Source organism: Diadema antillarum, unplaced genomic scaffold (assembly GCF_040938485.1).
Source record: "Diadema antillarum isolate AM-2024a unplaced genomic scaffold, OU_Dant_1.0 seq00001875_RagTag, whole genome shotgun sequence".
In the NCBI taxonomy this organism is placed as follows: Eukaryota; Metazoa; Echinodermata; class Echinoidea; order Diadematoida; family Diadematidae; genus Diadema; species Diadema antillarum.
The window spans coordinates 321835-338716 of NW_027272543.1; the positions used below are offsets into that span (position 1 = coordinate 321835).

At 39.2% G+C, this 16882-nt stretch overlaps 1 protein-coding gene across 1 annotated transcript in view; it reads left to right on the forward strand.

Moving 5' to 3' along the window:
* Positions 1-7381, forward strand: part of LOC139712918 (serine/threonine-protein phosphatase PP2A catalytic subunit 3-like) — a 122433-nt gene extending 115052 nt beyond the window's left edge. The window contains exons 7-8 of the mRNA XM_071624698.1: positions 2752-2929; positions 5240-7381. Of these exons, the coding sequence (XP_071480799.1) occupies positions 2752-2929; positions 5240-5365 (304 nt within the window). The 3' untranslated portion in view covers positions 5366-7381. The remainder of the gene's footprint in view (positions 1-2751; positions 2930-5239) is intronic.
* The last annotated feature ends 9501 nt before the right edge of the window (positions 7382-16882 follow it).

Consider the following 16882-nt stretch of genomic DNA (forward strand, 5'->3'; position numbering starts at 1 on the left):
TTGATGCAACAGATCATGCGAGGCCCCCGCCACATCCTCCCGAGGTTTCTACAGTAACGGATGACCACATGCCCCCTCTGCATCCCGGTGCTATCACTTCGATGCAACCTGACCTCCGGCCACCGGCACCCCCCGATATCCCACATGAACTTTTTACCCCACATGATGAACCTATACCCCCACCCGCTCCTCCAGACAATTGTCAAACACCTGGTGTGCCCTCACCTGGCCGACGATATCCCCATCACAGCCGACATGCCCCGCCTTACCTCTCCGATTATGTTCTCGAATAGATCTGTGCCTCGAGGCCCCCCCCCCCCCCCCCCCCCCCCGGTTTTGTTCGTCAATGACATACAATGTAGTCTGAACTCTAGTATTGCTGTTTTACACTACCATGTGATAACCCATGTACAGTTGCGTAGTCACTAGTGCCTGGTGCTCATTCGATCCCCCGGCTAGTAATTTTTTTCAAGGACTGTGATTTTTGTTAAAACATTTGATGTTATGTTTCACATGTACTATATACAATGTACATTCATTCTTTTGTTGTTTAATAGGTCATGCCGATGATATGTGCTAGCTACAGGCATATCTTTGTTCTATGGGGAAACTCTTTATACCAAGGTCCTCCAAGGGAGGAGACTCCTTTTTAGTTGTTTTATTAGGTTGTCTGACATCATGCAGATTATGTGTGTTAACTACTGGCATGTTTTTGTTATGCAGGGGAAATCTTTATGATAAGGTCCTTGGGACCGGGCTGTTTTGTTTGTTATCAGATATTGTACAATGCTAGTCAAGGCAAATTGTGCTATTGTTTCCAAGTGCTGTATATTAATTTTTTAACAGTCAGTTTATATTGTATCTTATACAGGGTATAATGTTTCACACATGTTTTTTATAATTGTTCATGCATCCCCCTTTTTCTAATCACATGCCTTCTTTATCAGATGTGTCGGTATATTTTTAGTCTGTCACCTCAGTCTCTACCATTCCTATGGTGCCAGCTTTATTTCTCTTTCAATTATGATTAATCCACTTTATATTCATGTTTGGCCAATGCGATCAGATGTTTTATCAATATTTTCAAGGTTTGGAATTTTTTTGGTTGCACTATTAGGTGATGTCACAGACAACAAAAACAAAAACAATGATTTGGTTTGTTTTGAGATTTTGTTTATAATAATTGTTTGAGCAGCAGTAGTAAGGTATATTTGTATATGAAAGTTGATAGTTTCTATGATACCAAGAAATGGCTATTTGTGCAGTGTGATGCTTGCATAACATATTGTTCCCATGTTGAAGACTGTAAACAGTTATTTCTTAAGATACAAGGTATGATACTGGTTTTCTTTGTTACTCTGTATGTAAGTCATTTAAGGATATAGGTATATGTATGCTGATTTATGATGTTAATTGGAGAAAGTATAGTGTAAAAGTTGCGTTTATTTGTTAGGTGACTTAAACATATACTTTATAGGATTTTTATATTGTGTTTGCTCTCATGTCACTATAAGTTTGTACTGTGAAGTTAGGTAAGTGTTGCGGTATGTAAAACTGTTAATTTTTGTATAATTGCTGCAAGGAAGAAAGAAGTGATAACGCCAGTTAAGGTGTTGTTGAATTGATATGCAATAGCGCCATCTATGATAATAAGCAGTATAACTGTGACTTGTACTACTACCATGGTTCGTTGAATAAATGCTCCTCCAAGTATCAACAAACTATCGTTGTGTTTCTCCTTAATTGCGCTGTCATTAAAAGATAAAGGCATGGAGACCACTTTATTGGAATGATACCCAAATGCTATTCCCCCATATTCGCGAAAAGGTCGTTCCGGAAGTGACGTCACAAAACGTCACTGGGCGGGTCTTGGACCCAACTTTTTTTTTTTTAACATCACTTTTCAGACCAAGGGCTACATGGAAACAACAATGAATGTTAGGTGCAGAGGGGGTGCAGGTTGACCCCTACTAGCCCATGGCCTATTAGACTTTGTGGGAGTGACCACATTATCAACAATGTGGCCATGTTGAAGGTTATGGACCATAAAAGGTTAGAAGAAACACAAATCCCACTGTCATGCAGGCTGGTCTGAAAATTTGACCACTTTCACAAATTCGGTGAGACATTCATTGTTCCTTCATGATAACACTCAAACTTGAGAAAAGGGAAATTTGTCATTGTTGTCTTTGAAGTTCTTGTGCTCAGTCATGCATGACATTTGTCAACATGATTAGGTATCAATGGAAAGAGGAAGAATTCCCATTTCCTCACAATCAACATTCCACTCTCCATTGCTGAAAATTATGAAATAGCCCTCCAAATTTGGATAAATTTTTTTGACACACACCGTAGAAATGTAAATGTGAATGATTTTACCATGAGTTGTTTCAAAGTTAGTTATATCTCATTTTTAGTTCAGAATATATACTGAAGCACAAAATTGATAGAGTTGTAAGTACAGAGAGGTGATGAACTCTTGGAAAGGAAGCTGATGTACTGTTCTGAAGAAGTTTTGCAAAGTGTTAATTCTTCACTGTATGATGAACATTGAGAATTACAGTGTGTAGCTGGCCTTTTTTTCTTTTTTTCTTTTTGTGGATAGGAAAGTATGGAGACATCATCCATCCTGTGACCACATTTCAAGTTTCCTGTTCTTATGCATCGTGATATGCACCAAAATTTCCTCTGAAGCAGCATTTGATAAGGTATTCTGCTTTTCCAATGTATGTTTGTCTGGCTGGAATGCAGGTCAGAATGGTTAGATGAGGACCAGGTGAAAGAGATGGAGGCCAACAACGGATTCATTTTCAACTCAAGACGAGGCACTGGTCATCTGTTCAGCTGTGATGCGCTAGAGAAGTTTCTTCATACCAACAACCTGTCACATGTTATCAGGGCTCATGAGGTACAACAGGCTGGTTTCCAGGTGAGTGCAACAAATGGTCTAACAGATAACAGCTGATACCTTTATATGCAGGATCAATAGGAGGTTGTATTATAGGTCCACAAAGTCTCTCATTGCTATGGAATTCTTTCTTTGACTTGCATAATTTGCACCCAAACACGCTGAAAAATTACTGCTCTGAGTGCCCTTGTGGTCTCTTCCACTTTTCTTTGCCCTCTAATTCCCATCCGTATGATCTGTTGCAGTCTGCTGCCATTTATCATTCATGCTGACCTCTGAAGCTTTTCCTTTTGATGACTTTCTCATGCTTACCACTGTCTAAGTTTGCTGTAGACTTTGATCTTGTCAATCTTGCCATCCATAACATGTGATCTTCCTAAATTTTTCCTGTCAGAGCATCAGCATGACTTCAATGATGGGAATGTTTACTTGCTCAAGGACTGTATTGTTTGTCACGTGATCTGACAAATGACACACATATTAAATACCACTCTTACATCTTGGAAGAGGTTCATCTGATTGGTAATTCTCTAATTAAGGCGAAATTTCGTTTGTACACCACCAAAGAAAACTATTTACCTTTCGTGAGCTTTCGCCTACTGTCTGTAGGCGAATATCTTAAACATTTGTCTTGTGGCAGACAATTTCATCGTACTCTTTACTTTTCCTTGAGCTTTTCATAGCATTGCAATCATGCAACTATTCTATGTTATTATATCCTTCACAAATTATTTCTTGTCCTGTGATTGGACAAGAGCACTGAAAACAACAAAACATATTTCTACCATGAAAATCCTTGGCCCATCAGAGTCTTACTATTTTCCCTAGGGAAGTAGTAAAAAAATCTGTATCACGCTGGTGATCTCTGTCGCGTCATTTTCGCTTTGCGAGAGATTTCACATACAAATGAATGGCTATCACAGCATCTTTGCTGTGAAAGAAATCAAAGTCAATTTTCACGTTGAAATGGATGAGTATCACACACCACAGATGGTGCATACACTCAATATGTGTAAAAAAGTCTGTGGGAAAAAATGAATAATAGAGAGACTCTTATAAAGTGCTCATTCTACCTAAAAAGATACCCACAGTGCTGTGGAACAGAATATTATGTTACGACAGAGTGTCATATACTATAGAACAAGAGCAATAAGCAAATAAACAGTAAAGAAACCTAGATCTGTGTAGGTCTAGGCCTACTTTAGGTTTTAAAGTTCTTTTTTGAAAGAGAGAAAATGCCTTTCGTAGAGATACAGTATTGGAAGGTCGTTCCAAAGTTTTGGGCCCACGTATGAAAAGCACGATCCCCCAACTATCCTTGATTTGAGGTAAGCCTATATAGGCTATCTGTAAGTTTTGGGAGTTCAATGCTTCGGTGTTTAGTCAAACACAAAGTGTAGAATCTAAACAAACATTGATTCCTCCAGTCTCCAAGGTGGCGTGGTTGGAAACGCAGATCGGGTTCAACCTAGATTTGATCTTGTAAGAGTTCATCAACTCAAGCGACTGTAAATATCAAGAAGATGTTGACAAAATGTACCACTGTAGATAGAATTCTAGATCTAGGCCTACTAAACTATTCCTAGTCTAGATCTACCTGTCTAGATCCTTACGATGCTAGTCTCAACTTGCCATCGGCGTTTCAATTTAGACCAGTCTAACCAAATCTATGATGTGTACTCACATTTTTAGCAGTGGAGGATAGTCCATATTCATGGGTAGACAGCTAGAATTTAGAAGTTCAGGTGAGATTATAGAAAACAGTCTTTTAATTGCTGGTGCTGGCTACGACTTCACGCTGCTGCACTGTCGCAACAGCTGCTCACATATGTCAGACCATTGTAGGTGTATTGTATGCGCTGTGTGCGTACTCCGCACATGCTCAGAGGTAGCGCATCCTGAGTTTGCAGATGGCGCGCATGTTTACTAGTGTACTGTCCTTAGCAGCTGAGCACGCAATGGTCTCTTGATAATACACATATACACGCTGCCCTCCTGCTTTCCCAAGCATGATTGACTGTGAATCTTGCCAAAAAGAGTGAAGCAAGAAGGATTCCCTAAAGGCAACCAATCAATCTTAAATTCATTGGGAGTGATATGAGACAAATATACCAGGCCATTGTTCGAGGCACTGGTTGAAACTTTGTGCATTTGGTGACCTCATGCTCATAGTTTCAACCAGAGCCTCTCAGGCCTGGTATAATTTGTATAACATAACTACAACATAAAACATAGTGTGTAGACATGTTCACAAATTTTAGATATGTATGTAAACAACTTGCATGTTTGCAAACTTACCTCCATACATTTGAAATCCCTTCCTGTGCACAGGTTCAACAGAAAGGAAAACTCCTCACTGTCTTCTCCTCATCCCATTACTGCGGAAGATCCAATGAGGCTGCCTGCATCCTTGTGGACAGACACAAACTACGGACCATAAGGTTGGACACCTCATGAGGAGATTGCCACCAAAGAGGATGATAGATAATTGTGTCCTTTCAAATTCCCAGGATGAATTATCTACCATAGGAAACTGCTGAAACATGCCTTCATGCCCATGGTATATTTCTTAGTATACAAACTTGAATTCACTGAGCACTTGATAACAGCTTGGTAGACTGGATTGATATGTTGTAAATCTTGTGGTTTTGTTAAGTATCTTGCATTTCCAATAGCTCAACTGATGAGTGTAGTATACCTGGGGGCATTTCATGAAGCGTTTTGGTCAGATATTTTTCTGACAAACTGTCACAAGCTACTAAAATCCTTGCATCTGATTGGCTGACAGCAAAATGCTTCCCGAAATGTCCCCCAGGATTCCAGCAATCAAAACTGTATATACATTAATTCACAACACACACACACACAATTGTATGCCCTGTTATGCTTAAGGTTGTCATTGTGCATACCAAGCATGTTTAAATAACATAAAACATGTATTGCGGAAGTAGGAATTCCACCCAGTTCAGACACTTTCGAGAGGAACTGTATTTAAAAGTATATATGCATTAGCCTTCCATAGCATATTTCTTTATGGCTTTAATTGTTTGATTAAAAGTCTGCTTTCTTTCTTTTGGTGTCTCTCATAATACTCAGAATACTGGAGTGAAAACCTGAGCTCTTTAATCTCTAGGATATGATCTTACATTTGAATCTTCTTTAGACAGTCTTATCTGGTCTCTGTTCCATCTTTGTTAATCCCAATGTCATCCATTGTAAGTCTTGAAGCATTTGTCTAATATAATGCACATTTATACATTATGGATGGTTATGTGCCCAAATAAAGTGCATAAACAGTTGGTTTTTATTCAACTTGATCATCAGATATTTATTGAATGTAAATGTAGAACAAAATTGTGCATGCTCTCATGTCAGATAGGTATCAACTTACATTATCTACCATAAAAACCACAACAAAATCAAAGAATTTGACTATCAGTACACCATATAACAGAGCATCCCATAATTCCCTGAAATAGCCATTTGTTGCGACACGGATTGTCGCCCCCGAGCCGGTCGCCCCGTCAAAGATTGTCGCCTGGCGACAATCCGTGACAAGGGCTGGCGGCAAGGATTGTCGCCCGCCCTCGAAGCACATTTTGCTAGCACATTTTGCTGGGTAATATCGTTCTTGGCATAGTCATTGAAATACCAACACATAACTTACATGGCTACATCCATGCAAACGTGCCATGTAAAAAGTCATGGTGAGGTTTCAAGGAAGTGTGTATGTGCGCGCGCACATGATAATTTAGTGTCCGTTTGTGTGTGTGTGTGTGTGTGTTAGTGTATATGATGGAAGAATGTGTTTATTATGTCAGCTTTTTGCGTATGTGTTTTGGCTGCATGTGGGGAGGAATACCTAGTAAGCTGTTGCTGGCATAAACGTTGATATTGATTTTATCAGCAGCTTTGACTTTGATGAGTTTGTTTGACGGATTTGTATATGAATTCGGAGTGGTGCTTGCGTGCGGGCGGATGCTGCTTTTATGCATACGGTCCATTATGTCTTATGCATCAACATTGGGAAGTCGTTTCATCAGGAAGGAAGGTGGTATCGGTTCAGGTGTGTGTGTGTATGTGGGGAGGGGGTTACATTTCATTATTGCAAAAGTTTGTTATTCTGAAGGCTCTTTAGTCCAAAGGTTCTTTATTCCGAAGGTTCGTTATTCCGAATTTCAATTTTGGATCAACAACCTTCGGAATAATGCCACAAACGTTTGGATTAACGAACCCTTTTTCATTTTTGGATTAACGAACCTCTAGGTATAGGGAATTGTGTGTTTCGGATAAATGAACCTTCGGAATAACGAACCTTTGTGTGTGTGTGTGTGTGTGTGTGTGGGTGTGTGTGTGTATTTGTGTGGGTGTGTGTGTGTATGTGGGTTGGTGAATGTGGGTGTGGGATGATTTAGGTTTTGGTTAATCAGGGGTTGGTGGGTTGGGGATTGGATTTGAAGAAGGATAGTTATAAATGGTATGACAGAGTTTGGTAGGATTTAATATTTAGGATAGATGTAGGCCCTAGATTTGTTTCGGTTGGGGGGGGGGGGGTGGTGGTCGGGTTTTTTATGACCGATTTCATTCTAGATTTGTATAATGTATTTGTGGTATTTTTATGTATATGCCCTTGTAAGTAAGGTGTTACATGATCTAAACCAATATATTCAAGGGATATAGGTTTGGTAGGGCCCTCCATGTCAAAACTTTCTCGTGAAGAAATTATTAGTAGGGTTGGTCTATAATCGAGTTATCTATGTTGAAATGAGATTATTTGTAGTATGAATTGACAAATGGATTTGTTTGTGTTTCGAATTGCCATTTGTAACTTTTTATGCCTCCGCCACGAAGTGGTGCCGGAGGCATTATGTTTTCGGGTTGTCCATCCGTCCATACGTCCATACGTCCGCTTTCATTTACGCGATAACTTGAGTAACATTTACTGGAATTTTACCAAACTTGGTCCAAGTATGAAGTATGATGGGGCAATTATTTAATTAGATTTTGGGTGAAATCGGCTAAAGGTCAAAGGTCAAGGTCAAATCATGAAATTGTATCCATTTACGCGATAACTCAAGACTGGATGGAGCAAATTCCACCAAACTTTGTTGGAGGATGATGTATGATAGGACAATTACTTGATTAGTTTTTCAGTGAAATCTGACTGGTCAAAGGTCAAAGATCAAGGTCAAATCCTAAAATTTATCAGTTTACGTGATAACTCGAAACTGGATGAAGCAGCTTTCACCAAACTTGGTCCAAGGATGGTGTATGATGGGACAATTAGTTGAGTAGATTTTAGTGACATTGGCAAGAGGTCAAAGGTCAAAAGGTCAAGGTCAAATGCTACAAATGTTGCAATTTCCCCCATATCTATGCAATGCGCAAAGGTATTTTCTTGAAACTTGGTGTGGACATGTACTACTGCGTAAAGATTTTCCAGAGAGAGTTTCATGTCATAAGGTCAAAGGTCAAAAGGTCAAAGGTTAGGTGAAAATGTTGCAATATCACTTTTCTCGCAAATGGTTCAATGTATCTACGTGGAACTTGGTACATACGCATGTACTGACAGGCAGGGATTATCTAGGGAATTTAGGGGTCATGGGTAAATAGTCAGGGGTCAAAGGTCAAGGTCAACTCCTCAAAATTTTACTATTTCCCTCATATACTGGTATATGCAATGTTTGAATTATTAGTTTCAAAACTTAATACATGCATTACCTAATGGAGATTCTCTGGGAAATTTCCAGCCAGAAGGTCAAAGGTTAAGGGTCAAAGGCCAGGTTTCAATGCCCCACCCAAAAAAAAAAAATTATCTATTTTGTACCGTCATTATACTCTTTCTTTGATCTTCATTCCATGGAAATTACTCAATGCATAAACTTATAAATAGGTCCGTCAGAATTCAAGTAAAAATTCTCAATTCCCCAAATATGTGTACCTACGCTCTTAGAACGTTATTATAGCAAACCCAGTTCAAGACATTTCTGACAAACCTGCCATTTCAATATTTTGCCAGTTATGTGAAACTGTCATGGATCACACATTGTCATGCAGTCAAACCCCCGTTTGAGGCGAGACCCCATCACCAAACGAAGCTGATGGGGTGCTATACCCCCCTTACGATTCCTCGTGTGAGAGTTGGTAGTAGGAGGGCTAAATAACTTTGTACTCAGGCGTGGCAAACCTGGAGGCCAAGCCAGGGCTTAATGACTGCAACAGCTGTCATATTACGTAAGAGCGTGATAAGGATATCTGCCTGTGGCAGACCATTCAAAGTGCACCCAATTTTCTCTATTCTTTCTCAAGTTTTAGATTTTATATTCTATTGAGAAATTCTAAAGTCATCCGTTTTGAATTTCGAACGAAAAAAAATTGACCCATAAATAACGAAAATATAGGAATAAGAAGGAGAGCATTGTAGAAGTTTGTCGACACACACACGCACCATGGAGCTACATAGCCCATGCCAAAACCAAAACAATCTCCTCCTCTCGCGGGTGCCCCCCCCCCCCCCCCCCCCCCCCTGTGGCAGTGACTGATGCTTAGATTAGGCCAGGGTCAAGAAACAGGTGTTTTATATCTTTGGTTTTTAAGTCCTTGATTGCCAAGATATACACTGGCATTGTCTACAGGGGTGTAGCTTCTTCAAACGAGAGATTTGCCTCATGGAAGACATTGTACTATACGCCTATTGGAAGAATCATGCATTATGGCGGAGGCATCAGTCGCCATAGCGACATTTCTAGTTTGTTCATGTTACACCCAGAATGGGTCGATTTATGAATGATTTGAATGAAATCAATAGATACCAAGGAAAAACAAAAAAGTGTTGAGTTGGTTTATTTGCATTATGAGGATTTGTTTGAGTGTTTGTTGGTGTTTGTTTGTATTACGTATGTATTAGCGGTGTGCATATGGCAGTTCGTTTTTGCTAAAATCAACTAACGATGGACAAATTATTTACGGCATGTGGAAATTATTCGCTCATGCATAAAGCATGCCAAACTTATTCTGGGACAAAGAATAGTGGTATGGACCAGGGAGGTGCTAGAGAAGGAGATGCAACTCCTGCTCTCCTTTGAAGTCATGCGCGGCACCGCCGAGAAGTTATGCGCTTAACTACAGGTGGAAACCAGGTGCTTTGACAAAAGAGAGCATCAATAATCAGGACTAGCGCTCCAACATCTAGAAATACTTTCCCCTACTGCAATTCGCTCTCTCTTTTAATGTGATGGCAACAATGGATTTGTGTACCTTGAATTGGAGCAGCGAAACAAAATGCAGTGTAAAACTGACAATTTTAACAGCAAATAGTTCAAAGGCACGCTGGAACACGCTTCAGCGGAGTACTTTAGTTGAAAGATCAAAATGTCCTAGATTAAAAGATAGAAAAACTAACATGCAGAAATGTGCGCATTATAGAAAAATATTAGGTTTTTAAGAGGGCCTAAGATTCATTTCATTTCGATTTGCGCATTACGAAGAAACTAGAGAAACACGTGTTTATAATATTGAATTCTTTCCTAAACTATTCTAAATCAATTCGAGTATTTCATTTAAAATCTTACGGCGAAGTAAAGTTTGTAATTCAACGAAAGGTGAAATGCGTTCTTCGTCTCCGAACTTCATCTTGCAACTAGAGCGGTGGCGAGCATGACTTCAAAGCGCTGTGGAATGCTAGACATCCAATTGTAACGCCTTGAACCCAAACATGTGTTTGCATGAATTACGAAGAGTTGCCACTCCATCTCTGTAACACCTCCCTGTATGGACGTTGTAGTTAAGACTGATGGAAGAATATGACTGCAGTGAAAAATGAACAAAGACAGATAACATTTAGGGGGGTACCTCCCTCGTATGTATTTTCTCTCGGTCTCTCTCTCGCCTAGCCCGCCTCACCGCTGAAATTGACACACCCTTACTATTTTTAGATCAACGCTGGTGTGAACTCTTTAAACACGTGCTCATACACGCTGAAGGCTGAACCGCATAGTCAAGTTACGAAATTTCTCCCACAAATGGTCATTTTTAGGTGGCACCCATATACGCATGACATCGCTCGACCATTGGTGCTGAACATTTTTTCTTGCACTCTTTGAATGTATATTTTTCGAAACTCGGAAGGCAATTTTTGGGTTGGGGATGAGGTGACAGCATTTTTTTCGCTTTTCTGGCCAGGAAGATGTGGGACAGCAATAAACTATATAAAATGAGAACGAATTTAGTATTTCCCTATAGTCTTACCCACTTTACGCTCCATGGATATTACATTTTTTAGATATTGTATTTGGGTGTGGGAGGGGTGTCCGAATGTCCTAATGTTTGTTTGTTTTCCTGGAAATTTAATAGGCATTGCTTTATTATAACAATCTCCTTAACATAACCCAGAAAGTCATGAACATCGCTGCACAATGACAGCATAACCACAGTTTGTCTATTCCATGACTGTAAGTAATATTTTCTTACTCTGTTTAACTTATCGATCTATATTGTATTCTATTTGTGGTATAATTATGTTATGTATTCTTTACATTTATGATGTTTATCCGTATTTGAGCTGCACAAATAAAATTCAAACTTCAAGTTCAAAATTTCATATATCTTTTATTACTGTAAAGCAAATTAAAGAAATGCGAAAACTTTTCACAACTTGTACATAAATTCAATTTCAGTTTTCCCCAGTGTACAGTGTAAGACAGTCCAATATGTGATAAATTTGCTGTCATAATACACTGACTTGGCAGGGATTGTCATATTGTACATGATTATATATAACAATCTGTAACTGTCCGAAAATATCCGCAACTCTCCGTAAATAGTCACAACTCTCCGCAAGTGTCCCGAACTATTCGGAAGTTTATGCAAGTTGAAAGAACAAAATTACGTGCCAATTCGTAAGAATATCCGCAAGTGGACGCAAGTATTCGCATTTGGTCGTATCTCTCCGTATCGCCCGTATGTTTTGTAAAAATGTTCTGGTGACAGCAAGGAATCCGCGGGAGTCCGCAGAAAAAAATGACTTATTTGGACGTAACGCCGGACACAGAGCATTATGTGACTGGAGCCTTACGTAGACACACGAACGCTCACACACAACACACATTAGTAGGGCCTACGTAGCCCACGAACACCAAACCCCTCAGATACTCATGCAGGCACAAAACTGCGCCCACAAACACGCACCATCACATATCCTTTGATACACACATACGCCACTATATTCCCACATACACACGTACGCATACAGGCACACGTAGACACACAGACAAACAAACCACTACCACTATACAACCACCACACATGCACAGTTTATTTGTATTATTATACTCCAAACACACACACACGCACACACACACACACACATACAGCTATACGGAAACTCATACACAAGTCACTTATTGTACGCACCTACAAATCATACACAGCACATACCATGCAGATCACAACAAACATACACACACACACACACACACACACATACGCATAACTTACCAGTCATACCCATCCCACCAAAGCATAACATCGGAGCAACCACCCCGAGCCAGGGGGCGACAACCTTTGACTGGGCGGAAATCCTTGTCGCAACAATTTTTTTGCCATCATAGATTGTCACCATCGAGGTCAAAAATTGGGAACTGCACAAGCGTCACAGATTGTCGCCAGACAACAATCTTTGACGTGGCAATAATCCTTGACGGAGTTGGCGTCAAGGATTGTTGCCCCGAGCCGGGGGCGACAATCCTTGTCGGGGCGACAATCCGTGTCGTAACAGCCATTACTATCATAATCTCAATCTGGTCATCTCTTTCCTGACCTCTGTGGTTTTCTTATTATATTTGTTCCTACAGCTTGACTATGTATCCCTTGCTTGGGATATTTCATGTGAATATGTAGTGTTTTGTTTGCACAGGCTTTCTTATGTAATATCACTGGTGATGACACCACAATATCGGTATGTCTTTTCCAGTTAACCTAGTTTGTGATATTGCACACATGAATATATAGTAAGCTTTACTGCATATCACGACTTGAAGATTCATCATTCTTAGGCGTGAGAGAAAACACATATCTCTGAAAGAAATCTTGGTCTACTTACGTATGTGCTTAATAACCAGACCAGTGTGTAAATGAAGCTTTTTCATGCTAAGATTGAAATTTGAATTGTTCAAATCATCCACAGTTAACTATGTAGTACTTAATCTTGTAAGAAAAATCCTTGTCTCTTTGCAATTTGACATCTTTTGTGTTTTTGCTGCATTTTTATCTACACATTTGTATAAAACTATGCAAGAGGTGCTAGATTTCTTGTCCTGATTGCTCGAGTTGGTGAATCATGTATTTTCAAGGTAGTACTCATATATTGTCACCAAAGTGCTTCTATACCTCTGTAGGGTAAGGCAATTGATGTTCAATAATGAATTGAATTCAAAGTGGGAGTAGGAAGTAGGATGTTACAGTATGAAGTCAGGATGATGTCAGAAAACGTCACTCCTAAACAGCTATGAGTTCAAATGTCTCACAATAGCCATCCTCACCATGTCAGTTCAGCCAGCAGTGTACATTCCTTGGAGCTGTTTTTACTGCAGTGTGGTATTAATAACTTTAAAGACATATCTTGTTGTGTGTCAGTGTCATGCACACTTGCACAGAAGAAATTTGCATTAACTGTGGACTAAACTTAAACCACCTTCATGAATACAGGCCAATAAGCTCTGTTCTAACAGCTTACTGTACATGGTTTGAAGCAACTAAAATTCTATGGTATACATTTACTCAAATCTCACATTCACTCAAGTTGTTCCATTGGTAACTCCACAACTCATTTTTGTTTCAGTTCCTGACAAGGTCATGGTGAAAAGAATTAAGATGTAATATACTTTGTTGAAATCAAGAGCAATATTTTAGAGAGTGTATAAAATCAATAAATTAATATCTTTACAGTTTTAAATACAGAGATTTGAGCATGCCTTGGCAAAATTGTCAGTTAATATGTTTTTGCTATGGACAAATATTTTCTGATACAAGTTGTTGTATGGCTTGTATTACTTGGGAGGTGTTTGAGGAGAAGAAACACAACAAGGATCTCTCTTTTGTATCCATGCCCTGTGCTATGCAGAAGTCATGTGCTCTGTTGCAAGTGTTAATAAATTGCTTTGATGAAAGACAACATTTCTATTTAACTATACATCATTTCATAAGCTCTTCAATCTGAACTAGCAGCAGTTTGCTGTCCATTGTATGTTGTTTGTTTGTTTTTTTGCAGCAATTATTTATTGACAGTGTACAGAACAGGTCACACAAACAAAAACTAGGAAAAAACAATTTACATCTTTAACTCTTAAATACAATTAAACATGAAGAAATATGCATTAGTCACTTACTTAATCTTAAATAGTTCATATTCAAGTACTAAACCTAGTGAACAAATCATGCACAAATGTGCACAACATGCTTAAATATTTATATTATATTGGATGGCTATGAATGGGATACCAGGGAATATTGCACGAGTTAGGGCCAATATTGCATGAATTGAAGATGAGTGCAATATTGACCCTAACGAGTGCAATATTCCCTGGTATTCCATGAATCAAGGCCATCCAATATAATTATTATCATCCGTACAATCAAGTAGAGCAAGCATAAACTGCTCAAAATTACCGGGCTTCTACTCGTCTTTGAAGTTGACTGGGCAATTACATCCCAGCACTGAAAAGGGGAAGCCCCTAAAACTGCGTATGAAACAAGCAACTAGCAAGATGTTTGCGCGCTTGTGAATTATAACAATATGACGTGCACTAGTAGCAAGTGTTTGCGCACACAGCAAGTGCTCGCGCAATAGACGAGACAGAATTGAATATGGTGTGATCTTGAACGGAAAAGAAACAATGGTAGCCTATGGAGAATTAATACGTTGGCCTGTGCGTTTCGTTCAATATGCTCTGATATTGAACGGTAAGAATTGAGCGGACAACAATACACATTTTTAATGAGCTGCTAAAATGTCCTATATAGATGATAATACATTTTATGTGATACTAATATTCTTTTTTTGTCAGCCTTGGGTGTTGATAACAACAAAAAGATATAAAGAAAAATTTAAGGATTTGCTTGATATAACCAAAAAGTTGGATTCAGCTTACTCCCTCCGTCTTTACGCATTTAGCTCGAAATTTGGCACATGTGACTGCTATGGTACATAGATGTGCAAACCCAGTCTTAGATCATTGTTGAACAATGCACTGCCATGGTAACAGCATATTATTTTTAAATACAAAAATACTGTGGATTTAGCTATAACTCCCTCAGTCTTTGAGCATTTGGCTTGAAATTTGGCCCATGTGACCACTATATGACCTAGATGTGCAAATTTATCTTTCATTATTGCTGAAAAAGGTATTGCCATTATCACAGCATATTTTGAATGAAAAATCATACAATAATATTATCAGGGATGCCAAGTTCAAAAAAAATTTATGAGTGAGATTTTCATGACTCAGCATCTCGGCATGCGAATGTGCGCGCGAGCGAGGGTGTGGGAGGGGTTTTTCCCCCCTGTGGCCTACGGTAGGGAGCTTTTTCAATTTTTAGCTCTTAATGGTGCGATCAGGTGCATACTTAAGTGACTATTTTTTACTTATTTTGAAAGACAAAAGGGAAATATACCTTCAATTGCAACTATTACTTTAATCTTTTGAGCTATGCTCATTATTATTGGCCCAAGTTGCAGACTTTGCCCGATGCGTGAGAAAAATGGGTGTCATGCGTGAGATCGTGAGATGGCCCCTAAATGCTCGAGTCTCAATGCGTGAGACTTGGTAGCTCTGTATTATGAATTCAGCTAACTCCCTCAGCTTTTGAGCCTTTGACTTGAAATTTGGCACATGTGATGGCTGTGATGTATAGTTGTGCAAACTTCATATTTTTTGGGGGGGTTAATGGCAAACTGTGTTACCATGGTAACAGCATTTTTTTAATGAAAATCATAGAATTTGCTAATTTATTTATCTTACTCAGGTTTTGAGCACTTGACTTGAGATAGGACACATGTAACTACCAGTGAGCAAAATATACATTAATTCAATTTGAACAATACATTGCCATGGTAACAATATATTTTTTCAACAAAAAGCATACAAAGTAATTGCTGGTTGAGCTAAATTTCAGTGTTAGGTGGGGGTATTAATCACATTGAGTGATAGTTCTAGTTTCAGATGGGCACCGTGCACCTGCTACCCCCCCCCCCCCCCCCCCCCCCCCCCCCCCCCCCCCCAGTAAGGAATCTTTACAAATCTTTTTCTCAGGAACCGAAAGTGATGAAGCTAAAAGTGATATAGAGCTATGAGTAAATAATTGATGACTCTAGTTTCAAGTTTGTTATTGGCAATTCAGGGGGTACTCCCCTTGGGGCTCTGTGGGGGGAGGCAAAGTGCGACCCTTATTTTACTCTTTTTTTGAAAATGCATGGTCAATTTTTGAAGACAGCAAAGTAAAATTCAGGACCCGAAATGATCATCTAAATAGCTTTATACACTTTATTTGTGTGGATATAATGTAAGAAAACTGACAGACTTCATTTTAATGGGAGTCCCTGGTATATATTTGTACAACTGAGCACCATTACAAACTTGGGAGCCCTCAGGGCCAATAACCTGGGGGTGTAGGGGGGGAGACAAAGCACCCAAATCAAGAGTCTGTACAAATCTACAGTAAACCTCGCTTAAGTCGACATCGTATAAGTCGACAACTCGGTTAAGTCGACACGATAAAAAAGTCCCGATTTTTGCCTTTATTATTCCTTAGAAATTTCTTCGTCTGAGTCGACATTTATAAGTCGACAACTCGCGTAAGTCGACCTGATTTTTGAGTGCCAACTGAGCTGAAATACGTGTTAATTCCCTCGTCTAAGTTGACATAATTTTTTCGCTCAAAATCTTACCGCCATTCTCTGAAAAAGAATTGTTTTCCCGC